The following is a 15,793-nucleotide window of genomic DNA, read 5'->3' as shown; positions in this document are numbered from 1 at the left end:
TTTAAATTAATGTTAAAAGAAGCTTTTAAAATTGTAATTAATCATGTTATTTGTAATTAGCGCATTTATCTTTATCGTTTAAAATCGTAACTGGTTTAGCTTGTATTTGCTTTGTGAGAGATGCAAAATATTAAAAGGATTAATTTGCCATTAAGTAATATGACTTGAGTTTAACCTGTAATTGTTGTTGGCTCTCAACAAAAGTAAAATGTCATATTCGTGCTTAAGTTTAGAAATTTGATCATCTTTTTATGGGCTTTTTCCTAAAATGGGGATTTATTTTTCTTATTTTTCAAAATTTCTAAATCATATTTAGCTTCTGCCGAGCATGAGATAATCATTTCCCTACTGTATGGCTTAAAGGCATCACAGATTATATCGGGGGTTGGCTTATCCTTTATGTCTACATTTGTAATGGTAAAGCGTTAAAAAATATATTTAGGTATTTAATCAAATTTGGGTCCAGAAGATGCGCTCTGATCAAATTCGGGTCCAGAAGATGCGCTCTGATCATTCTCCAAATTCTGTCACTAAGTGTATTTTCTATTGGTGCAATTAAGCATAGCAGAGAATGAGCCAATATAATTATATCATGCAGTTTTATCCAGTAAATTGTAGAATGTATTTTGTTTGATTTTTTTTGTTGTGAATTCTTAAATAGATTTTCTTACTTTGAGGGGGGGAAAAGGAATGGTCTTTTGTAGTTGTAGAATAGTCAGCTCTAGGTGTCCTATAAATTATTTGTAGAGCCATTATATTTTTCAGCCTCCTTAACCCTCACAAAGCTGCCGGCCCAGACGGCATCCCTAGCCGCGTCCTCAGAGCATGCGCAGACCAGCTGGTGTTTACGGATATATTCAATCTCTCCCTATTCCAGTCTGTTGTCCCCACATGCTTCAAGGTGGTCACCATTGTTCTTGTACCCAAGACGGCAAAGGTAACTGAACTAAATGACTATCGCCCCGTAGCACTCACTTCTGTCATCATGAAGTGCTTTGAGAGGCTAGTCAATCATTTCACCTCCACCTTACCTGTCACCCTAGACCCACTTCAATTTGCTTACCGCCCCAAAAGGTCCACAGACGATGCAATCGCCATATCACTGCACACTGCCCTATCCCATCTGAACAAGAGGAATACCTATGTAAGAATGGTGTTCAATGACTATAGCTCAGCATTCAACACCATAGTACCCTCCAAGCTCATCATTAAGCTTGAGGCCTTGGGTCTCAACTCTGCTCTGTGCAATTGGTCCTGGACTTCCAGACGGGTCATCCCTTGTTGGTAAAGGAAGGTAACAACATCTCCACTTCGCTGATTCTTAACACTGGGGCCCCACAAGGGTGCGTGCTCAGCCCCCTCCTGTACTCCCTGTTCACCCATGACTGCGTGGCCATGCACGCCTCCAACTCAATCATCAAGTTTGCAGACGACACAACGGTAGTAGGCTTGATCACCAACAACTACGAGACAGCCTACAGGGAGGTGGTGAGGGCACTCGAAGTGTGGTGTCAGAAAAACAACCTTTCACTGAACGTCAACAAAACAAAAGGAGATGATCTTCAGGAAAGAGCAGAGGGAAAACCCCCTTATCTACATCGATGGGACAGCAGTGGAGAAGGTGGAAAGTTAAGTTCCTCTGCGTAAACATCACGGACAATCTGAAATGGTCCACCCACACAGTGTGATGAAGGTGCAATAGCGCCTCTTCAACCTCAGGAGGCTGAAGAAATGTGGCTTGACACTTAAAATCCTCACCACCTTGTACGGCAACAGCACCACCCACAACCGCAAGGCTCTCCAGAGGGTGGTGCGGTCCACACAGCGCATCACCAGGGCAAATTACCTGCCCTCCAGGACACATACAGCACCCGATGTCACGGGAAGGCCAAAAAGGTTGACAACAACCACCCGAGCCACTGACTGTTCACCCCGCTACCATCCAGAAGGCGAGGTCAGTACAGGTGCATCAAAGCTGGTACAGAGAGACTGAACAACAGCTTCCATCTCAAGGCCATCAGACTGTTAAACAGCCATCACTAACACAGAGGCTGCTGCCAACATACAGACTTGAAATCATACCGATCTCATATACTATATTTTATACCATCTATTTCATCTTGCCTATGCCACTCATACATATATTTATGTATATTTTCTTATTACATTCCTTACTTAGATGTGTGTATTAGGTAGTTGTGGACTTGTTAGATATTGCTGCACTGTCGGAACTAGAAGCAGAAGCATTTCGCTACACTCGCAATAACATCTGCTAACCATGTGTGTGACCTATACAATTGTATTTATTTTAGACAGGTCTAAATAAGCATGATATAAAGAAAATGTAGTATTCTTCAGAAGAACATAATAGCATACTCTGAATTGTCCTTATGTTAGGTCCTGATCTGGCTATGCCAAATGGCTGTGGGCTACACTAGTTCATTTAGTAGACTTGCTTAGATTTGCTTAGAATTCCGTAGCATTATTTTATAGTATGAAGAACAATTGAACAAAGCTGAATAAAATAAAAAGGATATTTTCTCCAAACAATTTGAGGGAGTGCGCACATGCGGCTATTCTGTGTTGAGCAGTTAAAGAAATAGGTATTCCTATATGCTTAATTTAGTGTTATTAAATGTAACTTTAGTTGTGATACAAACGTTGGGCTATATGTTTTGATTCTTAATACATTGTTAGGCTGCACAATGTCGAGTGAACTATCCCTTCACCTTGTTTTTCTTAACATATTTTGTCTGACAGACGCTTACGTGACAACCAGAATGCATTGTATGACGTCAACAAACATGGCGCCACACATAGCTGCCAAATAGCTAAGCATTATCTCATCATAATCAGCATAACCTTGAAAAAAGTATTAGACATGTGTACATTACAGTCTATGCAATAATTGGAATGCATGATTTGTCACCAGTACTTGAAAATGTGAATAAAACAGTAAATGCACTATACTCCATACATGCATATGGTATGTTACAGTATAAACACAATATACAGAAAATAATGCACTTACTTTGACAGGAATGCACATATGACCAAAGTTGTTATTTGTAAGGAAAACAACAAAAAAGGTCATGTGGGCGCCAGCCAGAAAATGTGCCAGGGGGAAAAAGTTAGCGCAAGGCCTGTTCTGACTAGAGATGCGCAAATGTCTTCTTATTTGATCTGGGGAAACACTTGGGAAGTGCTGGGACTCTCGTTGAAGTGAGAAGTTTGTCCGGATCAGTAAAGCCGCAATATAAATTGTCCGCAACAGTGAAATGTGAATTAATGAAGAGGAACACACCTCAACTCAAACTTTTAGAAAATAAAAAACTTGTTAGAAAAATCATTTGAAACTGACAAGTTGAAACACAGCCTATAGATAATTAGCAGGCAGCGTGCCTTGGTTTGAGGGCAACGCAGGTTAACTGTCATGTTTCATAACAATTACATTTTGGAACAGTGATTCTGATATCACGTGTATAAAAAAAAAACTTGAGCTGAGGTGAACGTTAGAGATATGTAAAACTCACTAGTGGGGTAAAAAATCAATTTGTGGTGAAAAACTCATTCAGATTGGCTGGGCCTTGCTCCCCAGTGGGTGGGCATGGCCCCCAACTGGGTGGGCCTATGCTGTGCCCCTGCCCAGTCATGTGAAAGTAATAGATTAGGGCCTAAGTTATTTATTTCAATTGACTGATTTCCTTATGAACTGTAACTCAGTAAAATCGTTGAAATTGTTGCGTTTATATTTTTGTTCAGCACAGATGCACTAAATGTGATAAAGTAACATGTAATTGATCCTTAAATAATCGGTGCCTAGCAGAGTAAAAATATTCTTATACTGTATATTAAATATATTCTTTCATCTGTGGATTATGCACTCTACATATATCTACATATACCTGCTAGTGCAAAGACCATATTTCAGAACGCTATGGTGGGTGGTGGTGCGGTACCCGATTTGTTAGATTTTATCAATTGTAAGATTGAGTGTAGTATTCAAGTTACCACCCAAGACCACATGGAAATCAGATATTCCTGTAAGTATTTTGGATAAAGAAACAAAATAAATAATTGTGAGTATTGGGGGCATATGCAGAAATAAAAGCTTTCCTTTGCCAGAAAAAAATGCATTTCACATAGGCAATCCTTCTATCTTGATCATTGGCTTGGTCTAATATATGAAACTTGAGATTACGGCGAAACACAATTACCCCTTTTGTTCTATTATTAGCAGAAGAAAAGGCAGCCACCTTGGAAGTTGTTTTTTATTTTGCTTATATAATCCTTCCTTATACGAGTTTCCTGGAGCATGGCAATATCTACTCCTTTCCTATTTAAAATATAAAAACTAGTATGCTTTTTATTTATTTAATTTATGCCCTGTTAATTCCAGGAAAGCCTAGATAGCTTAACTATTACATTTGGAAAATGCTTTGTTACTTTGTTGCAAAATTAGTGAGTACAATCCCCTTTAAAAGTAAATAAACTCAGCAAAAAGAGAAACATCCTCTCACTGTCAACTGCGTTTATTTACAGCAAACTTAACATGTGTAAATATTTGTATGAACATAACAAGATTCAACAACTGAGCCATAAACTGAACAAGTTCCACAGACATGTGACGAACAAATAGAATAACGTGTCCCTGAACAAAGGGGGAGTCAAAATCAAAAGTAACAGTCAGTATCTGGTGTGGCCACCAGCTGCATTAAGTACTGCAGTGCATCTCCTCATGGACTGCACCAGATTTGCCAATTCTTGCTGTGAGATGTTACCCCACTCTTTCACCAAGGCACCTGCAAGTTCCCGGACATTTCTGTATCACCCTCCGATACAAAATGTCCCAGACGTACTCAATGGGATTGAGATCCAGGCTCTTCACTGGCCATGGCAGAACACTGACATTCCTGTCTTGCAGGAAATCATGCACAGAACGAGCAGTATGGCTGGTGGCATTGTCATGCTGGAGGGACATGTCAGGATGAGCCTGCAGGAAGGGTACCACATGAGGGAGGAGGATGTCTTCCCTGTAACGCACAGCGTTGAGATTGCCTGCAATGGCAACAAGCTCAGTTCAACGACGCTGTGACACACCGCCCCAGACCATGACGGACCCTCCACCTCCAAATCGATCAGGCATCCAGAGTACAGGCCTCGGTGTAACGCTCATTCCTCTGACAATAAACGCAAATTCGAGCATCACCCTTGGTGAGACAAAACCGTGACTCGTCAGCGAAGAGCACTTTTTGCCAGTCCTGTCTGGTCCAGCGACGATGGGTTGGTGCCCATAGGCGACGTCCTTGCCGGTGATGTATGGTGAGGACCTGTCTTACAACAGGCCTACAAGCACTAAGTCCAGCCTCTCTCGGCCTATTGTGGACAGTCTGAGCACTGATGGAGGGATTGTGCCTTCCTGGTGTAACTTGGGCAGTTGTTGCCATCCTGTACCAGTCCCTCAGGTGTGATATTCAGATGTACCGATCCTGTGCAGGTGTTGTTACACGTGGTCTGCCATTGCGAGGACGATCACCTGTCCGTCTTGTCTCCCTGTCTCACAGTACGGACATTGCAATTTATTGCATGCCTAAGGCACGTTCACGCAGATGAGTAGGGACCCCGGGCATCTTTCTTTTGGTGTTTTTCAGAGTCAGTAGAAAGGACTACATTTTCATAATTATGACCTTAATTGCCTTCCATCTGTAAGCTGTTAGTGTCTTAATGACTGTTCCACAGGTGCATGTTCATTAATTATTTATGGTTCATTGAACAAGCATGGGAAACAGTGTTAAAACCCTTTTCAATAAAGATCTGTGAAGTTATTTGGAATTTTATGAATTATCGTTGAAAGACAGGGTCCTAAAAAAGGGGACGTTTCTTTTTTTTCTGAGCTTAGATGAGTAATCAATAATCCGCATAGAATATGTAAAAAAAAAAAAAAACCTTTCCCAAGAGCCCTCCCAGATTGCAACTCATATAAACCTCCTCCTTTCCCTTCCCTCCCACCAAAAAGGGAATACTTCTCAGTATATTGCAGCTGCATTAGCATCTTTGGAGGCTCCCTAAATTTGCCATTTGTATTACTACGTCTGTCAATTTTATTGAATCTATGATTTTGGTCACCGCTAAAATAAATAACTATCTGGATTTGATTTAATATAGCTTAAATCTAAAAAACAGATTTGCCAATGGTGGGATATTGAGTTTTTGTATTTTATCCACTTTTTCTCTCCAATTTCGATCTTGTCTCATCGCTGCAACTCCCCAACGGGCTCGGGAGGCAAAGGTTGAGTCATGCTCCCTCCGAAACAAGACCCACCAAACCGCACTTCTTAACACGCGCCCGCTTGAAATGGAAGCCAGCCGCACCAATGTGTCTGAGGAAACATTGTTCAACTGACGACCAAGGTCAGCCTGCAGGTGCCCGGACCGCCACAAGGAGCTGCTACAGCGCAGTTAGCCAAGTAAAGCCCCCCCCCCTGGCCAACCCTCCCCTAACCTGGATGATGCTGGGCCAATTGTGTGCCTCCCTATTGGACTCTCGATCACAGCCAGTTCTGATACAGCCTGGGATCGAACCCGGGTCTGTAGTGACGCCTAAAGCACTGCGATGCAGTGCCTTAGACCTTTCTGCCACTCGGGAGGCCCTGTGTATTGAGATTTAATAACTCAACAAAATTGACACTAAAAGGTGTACCTTTATCTGTTACTTCTGTGAACTTTCATTATCCTCCCTCCTCATGAGTGAGAGAAATGAGAAAATATCTTAAAGATATGTGGGTTTTTGGCAACGGCATAACAAGGCAATATTTATTACATGCTGACCAGAGTGCACACGTGCATGCGTCTGCATGTTGATTTTGTCCACCCACACCAGACGCAATAGGGACACGCAAGTTTAAATATCAAAACAAACTCTGAACCAATTACATTAATTTGGGGACAGGTCAAAAAGCATTAAACGTTTTGGCAATTTAGCTAGCTAGCTTGCTGTTGCTAGCTAATTTGTCCTGGGATATAAACATTGGTTTGTTATTTTACCTGAAATGCACAAGGTCCTCTACTCTGACAATTAATCCAGTTAAGAGTCAACCAAATTAATTTCTAGTAATCTCTCCTCCTTCAGGCTGTATTTGGGACAAATCATTCACTAAACCTCAACAAAATCTTGTAAGAAATAATGTGGAAATTGAGCAAGTTGAGGTGACTAAAACTACTTGGAGTAACCCTGGATTGTAAATTGTAATGGTCAATACATGTTGATACAACAGTAGCTAAAATAGGGAGAAGTCTGTCCATAATAAAGCGTTACTCTGCCCTTTTAACAACACTATCAAGGTCCTACAGGCTTCTAGTTTTGTCACACCTGAACTAATATTCAGTTGTGTAGTCACAAGGTGCCACAAACAGAGACCTCAGGAAACTACAATTGGCTCAGAACAGGCAGCACCGCTTACCCTTAAAATGTACACAGACTACTAACATTAATAATATGCATGTAAATGTCTCATGGCTCAGTGGAGGAGAGATTGACATCATCACTACTTGTTTTTGTAAGAAGTGTTGACATGCTGAATGCACCGAGGTGTCTGTTTAAACTACTAGCACGCCCTCTACACACGTACACATGGATTTTGTATTGTAGATATGTGGTAGTAGAGTAGTGACCTGAGGGAACACACTTCATGTGTTGTGAAAAGTGTTATGAAATGTAATGTCATGTAATATTTTAAACTGTATATACCTGCCATAATGTTGCTGGACCCAAGGAAGAATAGCTACAGCCTTGGCTAATGTGGATCCTTAAATACAAATATGCACTGCAGGTAGGCAGGCCTATGTCACGCAAAAGCCTCACGAGTAGATAGATATATTTATAAACCTTTTATGGATAGGCTACTTGGCTAAAGAATGGCCAGGATAAGATAAGACACCGGACACATTGTTGTTGAACCAGCTTTCGTTACAGTAGGGTAAGAGTAGCCTATAAGGATTAAACCCACCCGTTGTATATTTGACAATAATGGAATGGTCTTTTCGAAAAATGTCTTGCACATAACTGGTACGTTCCTATGAAAACGTTAGGTAATAACTTGAGACTCAAAGGAAAGTGCTCTAAAGTTGTGTTTACGTTTGTTGTTAGCTGGGTGAATAACCGTTCTATTTGACATCAATTGGTACTTCATCAGTCCAAAACTCAAATCAATATGCTATCGAGGAACATACATAAGTCTGGCTTGTGTAGACTATAGAATCGTTTCTATGTTCAAGCGCAGTGTGAAATTGATGCACTGTCGCTACTGTATGCTACTTACCTACTGCCACGCACATCACGTCCACCAAGACATACATCTTCTTTTTTCTCAAATCCATCATTTTATTCTATTGATAGAGGCTGCCAGTTGATCAGACACGTGTTTGGAAACTTAGTTTACGAGTGTTGCCATTGAGTCCGCTGAGTAAAACGTATGCAGCCAACCTGTATTGCGAGTTCTTCCGGATTTAAAGCTACTTTCCTACCTGCCCACAGATGTTGACACCTATGTGTGCAATTTTGAAGTGCGAAAAATGTCCAAACTCAGACTCTAGTCATCTCAATCGGCGACAGTGTTAACGGCGATAGTGTTAAATTCTAACCCTCATATTTGGTTGTAATGACAGGCTTGTAAAATAAACCTTCGTTTTTACAGTAGTTGAGGCGTCCTACAAACCAATACAACCCTCCACGCCACAGATCCCTCCTTCCCACTTCCTTGCCATTTTTTTACTCCCACAATCTGACGTCGAATAGTAGGCCTACATTATCTGCTCCAAATTTGGATTTAAGAATTGACACTGACAGCAATAATAAAAGAAAGCTGAGCAGAAGTCTGTCTTGCTGCTGGTAAAATATTTAGTTGTAGCAGCCTACAGTGGACAGCAGCTGATTTGTGTGGAGGCGGATGAACTTCACTGTACTGTGTATTTATTGATACATGAGCCATACAACTTTGGGGATATTTAAGAACATTTCCATAGATCGGTGTAAACTTACTGGGAATTTGGGGGAAACCCATGGTACTACATTCATGTTGACAAGTGTGATAAATAATGTTTTATATCTTAATTAGAGTTGTTATGTGATATTGCCATGAGGGCATTCAAGGCAAGTAATAATTTATCACTCCAAACATGGCAATAACAATATCTTATATTCAATCATGACATAACCAAAATCCATCGACTCTAGCCAGTAGGCCACAGACCTCAGCGGGCACGCCATTAGAGCTGGGCGATATGGATATTACGATAAATTGCCTGAATATATGTAATAACAATACATATGACGATTAGTTTATAACAATGTGCAGTTTTATTCATTTATTATCCTTTAAACTACTCCTACTACGTTGATGGTTGTATCCATCAATTGTGCCATCATCCATATTAACAAACTTATTAAATTTCAAACTTAACATTTCTCTAGTATAGGCTACTTAACGTAAATAACGATATCAGCAAAATGCCTGCGATAAATGATCGGTATGGTCAGGGGTGGATCATTTTCGTTTAATCGTCCCAGTTCTACACCCCATGCATAGTTTCACTGTCCTGGGTCAATATTGCTTACTTGAATAACATGTGCATAGATTTCCATACAGTGCCTGACCCTTATTTCAGTGTGCTGTACAGTATTTAACATGCTATCCTCCAACAACAAAAAAGCCCCAGGCATACTGACTCACACGTGACTGAAGTTGGCCGGTTGACGCTGGGTAGTAAAAACGAAATTGGGTCTAAATGTGACATTAGTTGTGGGCATTAATCAAAGCAGGGTGGACCCACGCTGAGTAATGGGCTCAGTATGTGGAAACATTAATAATCTGCGAAACAAGACACACTTACAGTCTTACAAAAGCTAAATTACTTTTACAAATCCTGCTGGGACTGTATAATTAACATTACCAAGCAACAGCAGGACTCCATGGAGCTGGGATAATTTAATGATTTCTGTTTCTTCATTAGGACTAGACTGGGGGTAGGTTTATGTTCTAGCCTGGCATGACACCCTTCTAGCCTCGCTCATAACACAAGAGTAGCTAAATACCAGGAGTTAGACATGCATCAGTAGATAAGACGATATTTCAGCATATATTTGTAAACGTTTATATATAGGAGAAATATATGATTCATATATTTTGAAGTACTTTTCATGTGGCCTTGCACTTTGACTTTGCCAGAAAGCACAGTAAGACACAAGGAAAACCTCAGTGTGTTATAACAGAAACAAACTCAGGAAATCGGATAGAAAAACAAGGAACAGTAAATACACTTTCAAAGTATAGCAGCCAGGGATCAGACATCCTAAGAAATGTTACTATCACTTATACTGACATGCAACAATTTCAAAGATTTTACTGAGTTACAGTTCATGTAAGGAAATGTCAGCTGAAATAAATCAATTAGGACCTAATCTATGGATTTCACATGACTGGGCAGGGGTGCAGCCATGGGTGGGCATAGGCCCACCCACTGGGGAGCCAGGTCCAGCCAATGAGAATGAGTTTTTCTCCACAATAGCGCCTTATTTTACTGCTGCTATTTAATTATTTGTTACTTTTATGACATTGTTTGGGGGGGTATTTTTCTTAACTGCATTGTTTGATTTAAGGGCTTGTAAGTAAGCATTTCACTGTAAGGTCACCTGTTGTATGGTCACCTGTTGTATTCAGCGCATGTGACAAATAACATTTAATTTTATTTATTACACAGACAGAAATACTCCTCAGCACCCCCCTTCTTGATATGCAAGTGAATGAATTATCTTGGCAAAGGAGACACTCACTAACACCGATGTGCAAAATAATTGAAAGAAATAAGCTTTTGCATATGTAACTTTAAATAAATAAAAAAATCAGATCATGAAACATGGGACCAACACTTTTTACATGTTGCGTTTATATTTTTGTTCACTGTGCATTCAAAATCAATAGGTTTCTGCCCCCTACTGGGTGAGTGGGGACAATGGGGCTGTATTTGAAATTATAATAATCACTTTAAACATATAATATTGGTTAGACTAACAATAGCATTAAAGTGCAATACAGAGTAATCATTTTGTAAAAGTATTATTTTCATTGAGTCCTACTCTGTGTAGTTTCTTTTGACTTCCAGAGATCTTCAATGAGAGCATTTATCTACAGATATGTGTAGTGGATCTGTGTTTTTCCATTTTGTAGTGCACAGTCCCATTTTGCTATCTGGCATCTAAAAGTACCCACCCCGTCAGTGAAAAAGACTGTTGTGTATTTAGTCTCAGAGTTCCAGGTTGACAGGCTACTATGTGCAGGGTCAGGGACTTAAGGTCAGAGATTCTGCTTTATCCTGCAGAGAACAGACACTGTTATCAGACTCTCAGACTAAGTGGAGGCCAGTCTGCAGTCTGCTGCTAATCAGCCAAGGAAACATATGGGTCTGGTAGAATGCAGCAGGCTGATAAGACATGGGGAGAGTTGCACTGCAGCCCATCTAGGCTGCTCTCTCTATGGCTCTCTCACCTCTGTCTCCAATGTAGGCAGGTCAGCAGTATCAGGACAGTGAGCACAGCAGGAATGGAACACAGCAGGATGGTGTCCACTGAATCAATGCCCTCTGGATTGGAACAAACACACACAACATACAGACACACATATGGATTAACATCCACGAACACATGCACAAGTGCACATAAACACACACATATGGATGAACAACTGTCTACTCCAATGGAGGAAGTCAATAGAATAGTTCCAACCTACAGCCATTGGACCAGCAGGACTCCTTCCATGTGGATCCTGTACAGTCCAGACAAACCACTCAACTGGTACCACAGCCATTCTCCTGGTGTAACTACAACCTCAAGATTTCCTCTTCAATCTGGACGTAGAGGCTGTAGTTGCAGCTGAAGCCATACCTCTGCTCCAGAGGAACAGACTCCCACTGCAGGACAACTTCTGTTCAGGTTCTGCACCACTGCCTTTGGACCAGCAGAGCGGGCTGAAGATCAGTGTAAAAGGTTGAGTATAAAGGAATACAATACATCCACATAAAAATGTATTCATTATTGTGACAGCTACTGATAAATCAATGAATGAGCTGAGCTAAAGCCTAGGACATACATTAGGTCTGTGTTGTGTGTGTGTGTGTGTGTGTAATTTACCTCCTTGCCTGGTGTAGGCTTGTACTGACAGCTCCTACCCAGTCACTGCACCATACTCAGGCCTCAGTCTAGCTGTAGCACAGCTCCGGCCACACGCCCTCTGACAACAACAATACTCCCACCCATGTTTATAATGTCATTCCATGCAACAGCACATACTTGTCTGTCAAGTCTTTGTACATACAACACAAAAAAGTGTTTAGTCAGCCACCAATTGTGCATGTTCTCCCACTTAAAAAGATGAGAGAGGCCTGTAATTTTCATCATAGGTACACTTCAACTATGACAGACAAAATGAGAGAAAAAAAATCCAGAAAATCACATTGTAGGATTTTTTATGAATTTATTTGCAAATTATGGTGGAAAATAAGTATTTGGTCACCTCCAAACAAGCAAGATTTCTGGCTCTCACAGACCTGTAACTTCTTCTTTAAGAGACTCCTCTGTCCTCCACTCGTTACTTGTATTAATGGCACCTGTTTGAACTTGTTATCAGTATAAAAGACACCTGTCCACAACCTCAAACAGTCACACTCCAAACTCCACTATGGCCAAGACCAAAGAGCTGTCAAAGGACACTAGAAAACAAATTGTAGATCTGCACCAGGCTGGGAAGACTGAATCTGCAATAGGTAAGCAGCTTGGTTTGTAGAAATCAACTATGGGAACAATTATTAGGAAATGGAAGACATACAAGACCACTGATAATCTCCCTCGATTTGGGGCTCCACGCAAGATCTCACCCCATGGGGTCAAAATGATCACAAGAACGGTGAGCAAAAATCCCAGAACCACACGGGGGGACCTAGTGAATGACCTGCAGAGAGCTGGGACCAAAGTAACAAAGCCTACCATCAGTAACACACTACGCCGTCAGGGACTCAAATCCTGCAGTGCCAGATGTGTCCCCCTGCTTAAGCCAGTACATGTCCAGACCCGTCTGAAGTTTGCTAGAGAGCATTTGGATGATCCAGAAGAAGATTGGGAGAATGTCATATGGTCAGATGAAACCAAAATGTAACTTTTTGGTAAAAACTCAACTCGTCGTGTTTGGACAAAGAATGCTGAGTTGCATCCAAAGAACACCATACCTACTGTGAAGCATGGGGGTGGAAACATCATGCTTTGGGGCTGTTTTTCTGCAAAGGGACCAGGACGACTGATCCGTGTAAAGGAAAGAATGAATGGGGCCATGTATCGTGAGATTTTGAGTGAAAACCTCCGTCCATCAGCAAGGGCATTGAAGATGAAACGTGGTTGGGTCTTTCAACATGACAATGATCCCAAACACACCGCCCGGGCAACGAAGGAGTGGCTTCGTAAGAAGGATTTCAAGGTCCTGGAGTGGCCTAGCCAGTCTCCAGATCTCAACCCCATAGAAAATCTTTGGAGGGAGTTGAAAGTCCGTGTTGCCCAGCAACAGCCCCAAAACATCACTACTCTAGAGGAGATCTGAATGGAGGAATGGGCCAAAATACCAGCAACAGTGTGTGAAAACCTTGTGAAGACTTACAGAAAACGTTTGACCTCTGTCATTGCCAACAAAGGGTATATAACAAAGTAGTGAGAAACTTTTGTTATTGACCAAATACTTATTTTCCACCATAATTTGCAAATAAATTCATTAAAAATCCTACAATGATTTTCTGCATTTTTGTCATAGTTGAAGTGTACCTACGATAAAAATTACAGGCCTCTCATCTTTTTAAGTGGGAGAACTTGCACAATTGGTGGCTGACTAAATACTTTGTTGCTCCACTGTATACTGTAAATGGTAGGGCCCATAGTTTTTCCTGATTACATCACCAAATAGGGCCTTGGGTGCTGAGAATTCATACCATCAGTTAAGACATATGTACCATTTTACATTGCATACATATTGGACACAATACAACTAAAACTATGCAAGTTTCTGGGCATTTGTTCAACTTCATATCAAGATCTGCACAACGCTATCATCTTAATATGTTGCGAAGGTATTGACATCAATGGTCAAATATAGTCAGAGTCTGTACCTGTGGGGGTAGGGTCAGGTGACAGGAAGTGTCAGACATACTCAGGGCATTGCAGTCACCTGTGTGCAGTGCATTCTGGAAACCCTCAGTACCACAGGACTGAGCATTTCACCTGACTCTTGGGCGGGGACTGCAAGACACACAAAGACAACTCAAACTGAATGTTTATAGAATACGCATGTAGACACTTTAAAATGAAATGGACCTGATAGAGCAGAGTGACTAGCTCTAGCATAGTGCCACCTCACCTTCCACAGCAAAGTCACTCATCTCATGTCTGCCCAACCTACAGGCTGAACGGTACTCCAGGCCAAACTGAACAATCTGGGGAGAAGGGCCTTGGTCAGGGAGGTGACAAAGAACCCGTTGGTCACTCTGACAGAGCTCCGGAGTTCCTCTGTGGAGATGGGAGAAGCTTCCAGATGGACAACCATCTCATTTCTGGTAGGTTCTCCCATCTCTGCAGCACTCCACCAATCAGGCCTTTAGGGTAGAGTAGCCAGACGGAAGCCACTCCTCAGTAAAAAGGCACATGACAGCCTACTTGGAGTTTGCCAAAAGGCACCTAAAGGACTCTCAGACCATGAGAAACAAGGTTCTCTGGTGAAACCAAGATTGAACACTTTGGCCTGAATGCCAAGCGTCAAATCTGGAGGAAACCTGCCACCATCCCTATGGTGAAACATGGTTGTGGCAGCATCAAGTTGTGGGGATGTTTTTCCGCATCAGAGACTGGGAGACTAGTCAGAGTCGAGGGAAAGATGAACGGAGAAAAGTACAGAGAGATCCTTGAGGAAAACCTGCTCAGGACCTCAGACTGGGGCGAAGGTTCACCTTCCAACAGGGCAACGACACAGCCAAGACAACATAGGAGTGGCTTCGGGACAAGTCTCAATGTCCTTGAGTGGCCCAGCCAGAGCCCGGACTTGAACCCGATCGAACATCTCTGGAGAGACCTGAAAATAGCTGTGCATCGAGGCTCCCCATCCAACCTGGCAGAGCTTGAAAGGATATGCAGAGAATTATGGGAGAACCCCCCCAAATACGGTTGTGCCAAGCTTGTAGCTCCAAACCCAAGAAGACTCGAGGCTGTAATTGCTGCATAAGGTGCTTTAACAAAGTACGGAGTAAAGGGTCTGAACTTATGTAAAGTTTTCTAAAAAACAGTTTTTGCTTTTTCATTATGGGGTATGGTGTGTAGATTGAGGGGGAAAAAAACTATTGAATTCATTTTAGAGTAAGGCTGTAACATAACGAAATGTGGAAAAAGTCAAGGGGTCTGAATACTTTACGAATGCACTGTATGGTGGGAAAAAAGGACAAAAACTTAATGCCAACATGTGCTGTAGACACACGGTGCCTTTAGAAAGTATTCACACCCCTGGACTCTTTCCACATTGTTGTTCTACAGCCTGAATTTAAAATGGATTACATTTAGATTTTGTGTCACTGGCCTACACACAATACCTCATGTCAAAGTGGAATTATGTTTTTAGAAATCTTTACAAATGAATAAAAAATGTAAAGCTGAAACTTCTTCAGTCAATAAGTATTCAACCCCTTTGTTATGGCAAGCCTAAATAAGTACAGGAGTAAA

The 15,793-nt window shown here is 41.5% G+C and overlaps 1 protein-coding gene across 1 annotated transcript in view; it reads right to left on the bottom strand.

Annotated features, from left to right (window-relative positions):
* Positions 1 to 8,757, bottom strand: part of LOC118389979 (phospholipid phosphatase 2-like) — a 29,472-nt gene extending 20,715 nt beyond the window's left edge. Inside the window, exon 1 of the mRNA XM_035780064.2 lies at positions 8,319 to 8,757. Within this exon, the coding sequence (XP_035635957.1) occupies positions 8,319 to 8,379 (61 nt within the window). The 5' untranslated portion in view covers positions 8,380 to 8,757. The remainder of the gene's footprint in view (positions 1 to 8,318) is intronic.
* Between the last annotated feature and the right edge of the window lie 7,036 nt (positions 8,758 to 15,793).

The sequence above is a fragment of the Oncorhynchus keta genome, chromosome 1, assembly GCF_023373465.1.
Source record: "Oncorhynchus keta strain PuntledgeMale-10-30-2019 chromosome 1, Oket_V2, whole genome shotgun sequence".
In the NCBI taxonomy this organism is placed as follows: domain Eukaryota; kingdom Metazoa; phylum Chordata; class Actinopteri; order Salmoniformes; family Salmonidae; genus Oncorhynchus; species Oncorhynchus keta.
This window is presented reverse-complemented; position numbering and strand designations above follow the sequence as displayed.